The 12,082-nt window shown below is 37.3% G+C and overlaps 1 protein-coding gene across 1 annotated transcript in view; it reads right to left on the bottom strand.

Annotated features, from left to right (window-relative positions):
• Positions 1–11,078, bottom strand: part of gpc1b (glypican 1b) — a 70,201-nt gene extending 59,123 nt beyond the window's left edge. Inside the window, exon 1 of the mRNA XM_056744084.1 lies at positions 10,543–11,078. Coding sequence (XP_056600062.1) covers positions 10,543–10,687 — 145 coding nt within the window. The 5' untranslated portion in view covers positions 10,688–11,078. The remainder of the gene's footprint in view (positions 1–10,542) is intronic.
• Positions 11,079–12,082: the final 1,004 nt, after the last annotated feature.

Here is a 12,082-nt window from a genome sequence, read left to right as displayed (position 1 = left end):
CAGTACAAAAAGTCTGATGTATACGTTAAGACTTTTCTGACGTGCTGTGTACACAGAATGTACACATTTTTCATCAGATAGAGCAGTGATAAACACATTAAAATGACACAAACAAAGCTTATTTTCTGCACTCTTTTCGCAATGTTTGTCATAATTATGAATGAGCGGAATTATAATAAAAAGAGAAAATAGAATTCTAGTTTAGTCTCTAGTCAGACACAGTCGTTTTGTTTGAGATTACAGTCTAGTGTTATCTTAATGTTAGTTAGTTCTCAGGAGAGAGATGGAGATAAATGTTTCACAGTGAGCTCTTAGCACATCTAAAAATACATTAATCTCATCCAATGAAAATCTCTCACTCCTCCGTGTCAGGGCCTGACTCCAAAAGATGACAACCAGAAATGATCATCTTTTAAATATGCGTGATAAATATCCCACTCTACACCTAAACAAAACATCCATCAAACAATATGACAGACAAAATTCATTTAAATGCCTCTGATAAAATGTTGGGGTGGTTGCTTACTGGCTAAAGTTAAAAGAGGTGCATCACGCAGGTCTCTATGATGGAAGTCTCCTAGATATTTATGAGGTCCATTTCCATTCTAAATCTAAGATAATTTTTCTTTGTTTTATAATATGCCAGGCAATGATAATAAAAAACACATGCTTTAATCTTCTTTTAATCTTATACATGTCTGCAGAGAATCAAAGGGATATTACGGCTTCCGTTATAAGCACGGCTCAATATATAAACATTTGAGTGCTTTAGCCACAACTAGTTAAATTATATCTAAAGAAATAGTCGCAACACACGTTTTTATCAAGAAACTACTGCAATGTGATTTTCTTTTCATGTCAATATTAGTAATATACGTCGATTTTTGGGCCAATTTCGAACGAATTTCGACGGACCAAAAAAAGACCACATTTCGACGTCGATTTTTGGGCTAATTTCGACCAAATTTCGACGGGCCAAAAAAAGACCAAATTTCGACGTCGATTTTTGGGCTAATTTCGACCAAATTTCGACGGGCCAAAAAAAGACCAAATTTCGACGTCGATTTTTGGGCTAATTTCGACCAAATTTTGACGGACCACAAAAAGACCACATTTCGACGTCGATTTTTGGGCTAAAAGACGGCCAGGACGGGCCGACTTGATTTAGCCCAAAAAAAGACGTCCAAATGACGTCTAGTGCTGGGTCGGATAGTAACGCAAAAATCAAACACTGTCAACATCTATTCACCCTTATGTCATTCAAATCAGGTATATGACTCTTTCCTCTGTGCAGCACATAAGATATTGAGAAATGTGTTTTTGTTTCTATACATTTGAAGTTAATGTTGTTTGGTTACCAACGTTCTTCAAAATATTTTCTTTTGAGTTCTGCAGAAAAAAGTAAAAAAGGTTTTCAATCCATTCTGTAATCCATTCTCATAAATTCTGTCAACATAGCACGCGCTGTTGTGCATATCGTGTAATACCTACGGCAAAGGTCAATTGTGCTTGCATACAATACGGCAATTTTTGCGTGCGTATGTTACGACAATTTTAGCGTGCGTGCTTATTAGACGCCAATTGGTCCCATTAACCCGTACCCTAACCCAAACCTTATTTAAACCAGAATAATTTCAGTGTTTCATCTTACTGAACGTTTCAAAATGGCTGCTTTCCACCGAGGTGCAGGCAAACATTGCCATATCATATGCACGCACAATTGAACTTTGGCGTACGTATTACACCATATTGCAACAGTGTGTTATTTATACGCAGATCGATGAGAACGGGTAGCAATAACATGAGGGTAAGAAAATTAGTATCATAAGTACCATAGTATGACTGATAGTTAAACTGGATCTCTACACTCTATGTCTATACAGTAAATATTCTATATTAATGTATAAGAAATAGTTATAATACTGCTTGATTTAGCTGTACCGATAAAAACCTCTTATATTATGGTTTTTGGAAACAATACTTGTCATTGTATGTTTTTGCATGAGTACACAGGTGTCGGATCATAATGCCAGCACCTTAAACAAAACCAACAGTCCTGCATATATTTTTGGATTATCATATCATATTTATGTGCAAAATACAAAGTAGAAAGATGTCAACTTAAAGGAATTTTCACCCAAAAATGAAAATTTTGTCTTCACTTACTCACCCCCAAGTTGTTCCAAATCTTTGTACATTTCTTTGTTCTGGTGAACACAGAGAACGATATTTGGAAGAATGCTTGTAACCAAAGCGTTCTTGGCCACCACTGACCACCAATTTCTTTATACATTTCTTTGTTTTGTTGAACACAGAGAAGATATTTTGAAGAAAGTAGGAAAGCAAACTGTTCTGAGGCACTCTTGACCACCATTTACATTTTTTTTACTTTAGTAGTTGGAACACCTCTAGGGTGAGTAAATGATGACAGAATTGTTATTTTTGAGTGAACTATCACTTAAATAATTAGAATGATCAAAGACTGCCAACACCAAAATTTTAGGTTCACTCTCAAATAAGTGTGACCCATGAACTGGAACTATGAAAATCCCTCTCCATCTCCATTGTAGCTGTCAGCGTCACCATATCATTTCACCTCAGTTTGCCTCGGGGAGACAAGCCCTGCCATTAGAACTGCTGCTTCACAATCTCTTCATTTGTCTGAAATGCCATGACAATTCTCATTAGACCCATAATAAATTATCACATGAGCCAAGAAAGCAGCAAACTAGATTGATATCACATTACGAAATCATAAGTTGCATAACCATTTTTTGAGCTAAATAACAATTTTATGGATAAACACAATCTCCCTGTTTCTTTTTCAATGCAGGGTAGCTTTTGAAACAAATGAAACAAACCATGACTTTATGAGCTTGCTGTACAAGCTAGCAGTTTCTCATAAGCTCCATTAGCGATTGTTATTACGTCAGAAGGTCCCATGATGGATGAGGTGAAATCTTTCTGCGTTCCCACACTTCACCACAGCTGCTCTGAACGCAGCCAAACTCAACACACTCCCTCTCCTCTTTAGCACCGTTGCACGCTCCCTGTCGTGAAACCGAGCGCGCCCTGACTTTAATGAGACCCCCCTCTTGGATTCACTAGAATGCTCTTGCTGTATTTCCTTGATCTGATTCTTGTGCATTTGGGACCCCAGATCCCTAATCTCTGTGTATTTCTCTCTCTTGGGTTACACTTCTTTTCCTTGCCTGCAGAAGATGCTTGGTCTCGAGGGGTTACAGTTAGGCATGCTAAAGATAAAACAGGGTTTGACAATCCATAAAGACCTAAAGGCTCTAGAAGTTTCAATATTTTCGCAGAAACATAACTTAACAACATAACGTCTGGAGTTATAATGTTATTTCTTGCCAACCCTTTCAACCCCTATTTAGCTTCACAAAAACCCTGAAGTTTTATCAAACATAGTCATGCAACTTAACTGAGGTGTCACCAAATTTATAATAACTTTCTGTGAGAAACGCATCAAATTTAAGTCTTTGTTGTTTTTATTCTTTGATTTAAATCATTGTTGTGAGTAATGGGGTTACACATTGTTGAGTCATTGTTTTTAGTCATTGTTGAGTCATTGCTTTTACTCATCGTTTGTCTTCTGTTCCACCGGAGCTTAAAAATCTTCTGTTTTATGATTATAATTTTTAATAAATATTTTGTGTGTGATGAAAATAGGATACATTACAACTATGCCGTGAAATGATTAATCGCGATTAATTGGATCCAGAATTAAATTACTGTGCATATTAATTTTGTATTTATAAACACTAAACAATACATTGTATATATATTTAGGAATTTTTTAGATATATTTATTTAGATTTACCAATAATTGAAATTATATATAAATGTTATTGATTCATTTATTTTATACGCATGTGTATGTGTTTATAAAAAAAAACAAAATATATGTACAGTACACAGACATACAGCATATTATGTAAACACAAATTTTTATTCAGGATGTGATTAATCATTTGACAGCCCTATCACAACAGGTTTGACTACATTTATCGTGCCAAAAACATACTTTCATGTGGATTTAAACTGCCAAATGCTGTTTATTAACGAAATAAATATGTCCGTAAAAGGTTTACGTTTTGATTCGTTCCTCGCACAAAGTTAGTTTGGATAACATGAAGAAACAAAAAAACACTACATCAAAATGACAATAATAATAAACTGAAATTAAGGACAAACTATGAAAGGCTAAGACAGAAAGAGAGTGACAGAGAGAGAGATAGAAAGAAAAAGAGTGAGCAAGAGAGATAAAGAGAGAATAAAGAGTGTGAGTGAGTGAGTTTATGAAGCTTATCAAAATAACTTTAAACACATCCACACGTGTATCTACCGCTCTAACCAAAGAGTGTGTGTACTGCATGTGTTAGTGTGTATGTTTATCTGTGCTCCGTGCATACACGATGTCTTGGAAAAGAGAAAGACACACTCATAGGAAACTTTACAGCAATAATTAAACTCAGAGAGGGAACAAGTTAGATCATTCTGAAGTCTGAACTCATCAATATCTGTGTATACTTGCAGCGTAAGGTTGTGGTCATTCACAATCAATCACCAAGGCTAGCTGTTAAACGAAATCTGGTTGAGATTATACCGATTAAGATCATTTTCCAGAGTACGCCGTCCCCCCTCCACCCCTCAGAGTCAGGGTCAACAAATCTTTTAATTACAATACTGTCTACGCATTCAAGAGTTGAAGGGATAGTTCAGCCCAAACCTCCAATTTGCTGTTTATTTACTCACCCTTAGGCCATATGAGATGTAGGTGACATTTTTTCTTGAGTAGAACCATAAAGAAGATTGTTTGGTAAATCCGCAGCCCTCTCTGCTTCATATAATGGGAGTCTATGGGGTCCACCTGTCTAAGAGTTCCTAAAGCAGATAATTCCAAAATGCGGCTCCTGGCGACATGTTGATGTTTCGTGAAGTGACTCGCTCGATATTTTCATATATTTTAACATCATTTTTAATAATATTAGCCATATTTTACAGCCTCAGCACTCCCTTTCTGTAGGTGGCACTAAACGTACCACACGATGGTATGCCATCTGCCAGCAAAAACTACACGATGAAGATTGCGATTGTGTGCAGAGGCTCCACATAATGGCTAATGTTATCAAAAATGACGTTCAGTTTTATGAAAATATCAAGTGATTCGCTTCACGAAACGTCAACATGTCGCCAGGAGCCGCATTTTGGAATTATGTGCTTTGGGAACTCTAAGACAGGTGGACCCCATAGACTCCCATTATATGGGAGAGGGCTTTTACCAAACAATCTTCTTCAGAGTTCTACTCAGGAAAAAATGTCAATTACATCTCATATGGCCCGAAGGTGAGTAAATAAATTGCAAATTGGAGCATTTGGCTGAACTATCCCTATAAGTTTTTTGCACATACAGTATTTTTCGTAAGCGTTTTTTCGTATTTGGCTCTCGTTTGTACTGTGTCTCTGAATTGTTTAAAAGGCCACTTAAAATGCTCGACGGATGCAAAAAAACGCAGAAAACCGTACCCAGTCCGAACCCAGACGGACGAAAATATCGGAGCCAGTTTGTAAATATGATTGACAAAATGTGAGGTCGTATTTATTTTTTTAACGTGCGGAAATTTCGGACGCGAATTTCGGACTCAATGTGCAGTGGGCTTTACACAGCACAGGTGTGGAAAATCAACCAGATTTTATTTACTGTAGTTTTAAGCAAGCTTGGGTTCTTGGCTTCAGTGTAAATTCAATTTTCCTATCGTAAGAATAGTCTTGTTTTCAGTCGCCTTTACACAGCAAATCAACATATATCTGAATGACCCACTTAGATTGCAGCCAGCTAAGCCACAAACCATGCAAGCTGAGCTGAACTCCTCAACCCTTAAATCTGACAGTGTCAACATGCCAAATGCAGCATGTCCGTAAAGTTTTACAAACCCCCTAATTTCACTGGAATAATGCTATGAACGAACCTTTAGATTATGGAAAGGGTCTCTCTCTCTCTCTCTCTCTCTCTCTCTCTCAATCCATCCATCAAAGATGTCGTCATCTGAAGGTCACCTTGGCCTGTCACTTCTGTCTCTTTCTCTCTCTCTCTCTCTCTCTCTCCTCTGGGAGGGTCACACGCCTTTCGCTCCCAGGAAGACTGAGAACTACATTATGCTGCATGTATTACAATCCGAGCCAGTTATTTGTCATATTTAGTGCCTCGATAATTCAATAGGCCTCGCTCTGAAGCGCAGATTTTCATGACGGCGTTCTTCTGGGGTGCTATCTGATTTCAGAAGTACAATATTCTTCTCACATCCTGGGACACGGGCCAACATCTCTGCCTGTACACACATGCAGTTTGATGTTTCACCAATTACCCATAATCCCAAGAGTCCGGTCCACCTAAAACACAACAAATTACATTTAAAACAAATGCTTGATAAGTGACCAACCTGTCTGAAATGATCAGTATAACTGATGGACCAGCATAGCAAAGATGTTCTCTGGAAAGCACTGAACTGCAGACAGCTCCTCTAATCTGACACTTCATCAAGAAGGTTTAACAGCACAAACAGGAGAATGTTAAAAAAATGAGCACCACCAGAGTTCCAAAACATCAGTTTTCTCGGCCTGAGAGATGCAAAATGAGCGCTAGATTCAAATGAGAGTCTGAATATCAGCTCTTTATTTCTCTTGTCTTCCTGTATTTGTATCTTCTCTAGCGGTTGCTCTGCGTGACATCAGACGCAATGTGAGGAGCTTCAGACTCCAGGGAGCAGATCACAATTTAATGCCTTCAACGTCTAGAGCATCAGCACTATAAACACTTCACTCTTTGTGTGTGAGGAGGTAAATGTGTGTGTGAGTCTATACTAATGCTCTAATTTCATCCCTTTTTATCTTACTATTGATTGAAGGATAAATGCAAACTCAGTGTGAGAGAGTGTGTGCGTGACTGCAACAAACATCTAAAATCAATGCATTCGTATCAACAGACACAAATCAATATGAAAACACAATAAATATGCACAAACACAAGAGACACACAAGGCAAAAATTGGCCTCATGCAACTTATATGTTCCAATAATTATGCACAGACAGTTCATTTTATATCTATGCACTGTAGATTACATAGTAGAAAATGTTATATGGTAGTTGTGACCCGGAACGGTTTGTTTTCCTAAATTCCTCAAAATATCTAATTTTGGGTGCAACAGAACAAAAATATACTATATTTTTTTACCGTGGTAGTGAATGATGTCTGAATGATGACTGAAAATGCTAACATACTTTTAAATATCATCTTTTGTGTTTATCAGAACAAATTAATTTATACAGGTTTGTAACAACTCAGGGGTGAGTAAATGGTGACAGAATTTACATTTTTCGATGAACCATAACTTGAACATAATAAGTACTTTTTGATTACTGCCAAATCTGCAGAAAAAGCGAGGGGGCGCTACACTTCATCATCATGGTAAATGTGAATTGCGCTGCAAGTATTACAAATGTTACAGTTGTTAATGGCTTTTTGATACTTTGACACACCGCAAAATCCTTTTCCTGTTATACAAGAAGAACATCATACAAAGTAAATACGGATGAAGGGAAGCTGAACTTAAAAAAAACTGAGAAAATGCATATCTGAAATGTACTTGAAGGATCTGCCAAAGGCATTAAAGTAAATAAACATAACGTTTTTTTTTTTCAAAATGCTTTCCAAACTAAAAACATTTGGACACCACTGACATGAGCCATCCAGTTAGCACTGAATCACTCTAATGTTGGTCTGAAATGAGGTCAGTTACAGATTATAGTTGTGTATTCTCATAAAATCACACACTGGTGTGGGTCGTTCGAGTTGTTTGGCCGAACGCAGGGTTTGCCACAGTTTGTTATGATGGAACCTCTATCCAGATCACCAGGGAATATCATAACTAATTTATGAGACAAACAGAATGCAAGGGACTGATAGAAGACAGCTGCTTTTAAATGAGCTTTTATGGTGTTGATAAAAAATAAATAAACATAAACACACAAAAGCTCACAAATATAACCAGGGGCCACAATGTGGCACTTAAGGGACCTCTGGTTAAGTCTCAGTTGAGTCAGAGAGGGAGATGATGTACGATCCAGAATATTTGAATTCAACCCTTATAAATTTAAACTAGGCTTTTAAGACATTTCCTATCAAAAATTGAAGAGATGTCCACAGAAGAAAGAAAGTCATTGGAATGAACCAATAGGACAGATAAACAAATGAGATCTCTCCGACATCTCAATGGTTTCTCTCAGCCATAAGAAAAACAAATGACTATTGCTAAAGCCTCCTGATTTTTCCGCCAGAGTTTCAGATGACGTCTCAACAACGTCTCTCACTAGGTTAAGATTTGACAAGATACCAAATAGGGCTAAAGACACGATTTAATTGCTTTCATTTTAAAATTGCTTAGATGACATAAAAATAAGACAACTAGCAATACATTAAGTGCATGCAATTGTAAAATGTAGATTGTATAAAATAATCTGGATTTGGGTCAATTTGATGAATTGAAATTCTTATTTGAAATCATCAATATTATTATTGACCTTTGATTGGAAATTACAACCGGCAAATCTAAGCTCAGTTTGAGATACTGTTGAGGTCTTTTCTAAACTCAAATGGAGACATTAATTTGATATTTGTCTTTTTCACAGGAGAAATATGTCAGACACACGAAACTTCAATTTGCTCTTTTTTCAATCCGATAAATCTCTTTAAGAAATACTTGAGACACTAAATAGGTTGCATGTGTTATTCTACTTTGTTATGGGATTTCAACTTATCTAAAAGACCTATGACAAGACCTGAGCTATGCTTTCCTTAGTAGGCTTACAAGTGCCTTATCTGTGTCTCATCTCTTCTAAGGGACTTTAGGAATAGCAGAGACGTTTTTTACAATCAACTGAGAAACTCATTTACAGTTTTGAGTTTCTTGAAAAATGCAACCTCTGGGAAAAAAAAGCATTCAGAAAGAAATTGTATAATTTTTGGGTGAACTATAAGATTTTTCCTATTTCAAAAATGTAGATACGGACTAAGGTAAAAGTAATCGCTAAATTGTTACAAAAGAGAATGGAAAGAGGGGAAAAACAAGAAAGTGGAGTTTCAGTTCAGATTTTCTGTGCAGAAAGCTGACAACAGGCATGCAACTTTAATATTCACAAAAACCAAAATCCGATTCCCGCAGTTTTACGCATGAAGGGATAAGTATGTCAGCTCTTGAGTGCAGACCCAGAGAACATCTTGGCTAAAAAAAGTGCAATATAATTGCAGTCCATTTCCTGGGGGAAACTCTTAACTCAGAAACAATTACTTTCAATTAAATCTCATTCTATTGTGAGAGGGTCTATATAATTTGGGGATGATGAAAAATCGGACACATTTAGAGGCCATGAGCTCGCCAAACAGAGCTGGCTCTTACCAGTACAGTAACATGTGTGATTGAAGTGATAGCAGCGATGAATCAGTCTGATTAAATGTGTCTGGAAGTACGTGAAGTACGTGTTTATGAGGATAATAACTTCATGACATTAATCTCCCGCAGCTAACGTCTGATTTTCACCTCTATTAATCTACTAAATGGAGGGTACTTTCTGATCATTAGGGAATACCAGCCAGGGATCGGATTTGCGCGTCACACACAAAGGATGATGGGAAAATAATGTAGTCATATTGCAGAGATTTGGACAATCTTATGTTGTAGTGTAAACTAACCATACAAAATAACACAGTGAAGCAGAGACCAAGGTGTGAGCAAGGTCAAAGAATGAATTCATTGCTTCTATATGTGGACGGCTCACTGCACACCCACCACCTTTAAGTCCAGCTCAGTGTCAAAAGTCAAATCCTTTCAATTTACATCATATGTCTCAAAAATCAAACATGAAAAATCCTGCCCCCATGGGGTAACTGAATGACAATCAACTCCACCCATACACACCAGCAGGAAAGAAACTTCAGACTGTATAAGTGTCATAATGATGAGCAGTAAATCTCTAAAACCATGACACACCATCAAAGTAACAACAGAAACAAGCAACAATCATAAAGATTTGACATGAATGGGTGTTAGAAAAGAGACCATGTCTGTCCGTCTTACTAGAAATTACCTGAAATAAAATAATGTCCAGAATTATTTTATGATTACTATTTATATTTATATTGTAGGCTATACGGTATACACAGGTGTGCCATAGCCTAAAAAAACAAATAGACTTAAAATAAAAGACTGACTTAATGGATTTAGATTATATAAATTCTAATAGTGTATTATTACACTCTCCTCTGTTTTAATAAATGCAATTAGACACGTACATATACATTATACCTATAGGCATATATAATACAATTTATATTTCAAAAGCATTGCACTCTAGTATGTGTCCCTGTAGGCTATCCAACGCCTTCACCCAAGTGTCATGCATGTTAAAAACTTTTCTAATTCTAAAATGTCTACAACACTAAAAGATCAAGAAACCGTTTCGCTTACCGGACATTTCGCTTGACGGAACTCCGTTTAGACTGAACCCCTTGCTGCTATAGAACTGCCTGAGTTCCGTACATATCTTGGGTTTATTGTCCCCGAACACCGGCCCGGTAAGAGCGCACAAAACCAGCAGCAAAAGAAACCCCATAGTTGACAGAACAGCAATAATGTGCAAAAAAATCAAATCCACGGGCAATAGAAGCGCATCCAAGCAGTTGAATTGCCGCTGAATACGGTATGACGCTCCGCAGAACTCAAAGCGCACCGGGTCGTTCCCACGCGCGGCTGCTTCTTATACAATGACAGCGACTTGAAATGAATCGCCTGAGATCCCGCTTTACTGGAGAGAGCAGTCCTGTGAGAGAGAAGACAGGATAACGGAGATAAATGTATGTGTAATGACAGCAGTGGAGCGCGCGTATGTCTTTTGCGCTTCTACTGTATCTACTGTGAGATGCGTCCTGCGCGTTCGCTGCCGGTCGAATGCGAAGCTGCGCGTAGCTGGCGAGCAAAGGCACCATCTGCAGGGCATCGGGTTCGTCTGCCGCCGCGATCCTCCACAGGATGTTACATCAAATCAGACCGCTAGCCAATGAAGAAGGCATTACATTTCCCCACGGGCGCGTAAAACAGTCCCTTCAGCGTGATAGGATAAACATCTCCGAGATTCATTATGTAATTTGGGGAAATTCTGGGGTTTCAATTGGAGTTTATTTTGTAATGCAGTTATTGAGGGTTTGAGACTGGTCTCAGGCTCACAATTCAAAGGAATTCATTTAGTGGGCTACTGGACTTGTACAATGTACAATAGAATGTGCAAAATGCAATATGTCACAGTTAACTAAAGGCCAGATTAAGTGCAACAAATAATTATTTTGCATATCTTATCCAATTTACTGTTAAAAGGTCTTTTGTAATTGCATTTACGCATTTGGCATATGGTTTTGACAAAGTGAGATACAGTCCATTCATAATATTACCTGGGGACGAACCAATGACCTATACCTATTGCTAACACAACATTCTTTTAATTACGCTTCAGAAAATCACCCATTGTTGATAAGCATAAGTAAAAATGTATATTGTAATAAAAACTAGATTAATATGATGAAATCACCTTGTAAGAGGGAAAAGAAAAAAACTGTGAGACTTTAATATTCATACAGCATTAGCAAAAAAAAAAAATTATTGAAATATTACCAAAAGGATAAAATTGGATAGATTTGGTATACAAATGATATTTCCTTTTTTTTGCTTGTGCTATTAATTCTCTTTCTATCGTCCCCAAAATACCTCTTAATAACCAAGCTGGAAAATCATATTGTATTGAATTTTAATAAAAGAAACAGGGTGGAAACCAACCTCTTTAGTCATCTCGTTGATGTAATTTTCTGTCATATTTATTACGGCCCCAACCTGTTAAACCCTCTACGGACAGGCCAGATCTTGACATGTCTCAAAGAAGCCGTACATTTCTGAACAAGCCACAGCTCGCCTGTGACCCCCTCCCAAGCACAACACTGGTTTTTGTTTGACAGCCGTA

Source organism: Triplophysa dalaica, chromosome 3 (genome assembly GCF_015846415.1).
Source record: "Triplophysa dalaica isolate WHDGS20190420 chromosome 3, ASM1584641v1, whole genome shotgun sequence".
In the NCBI taxonomy this organism is placed as follows: domain Eukaryota; kingdom Metazoa; phylum Chordata; class Actinopteri; order Cypriniformes; family Nemacheilidae; genus Triplophysa; species Triplophysa dalaica.
This window is presented reverse-complemented; position numbering and strand designations above follow the sequence as displayed.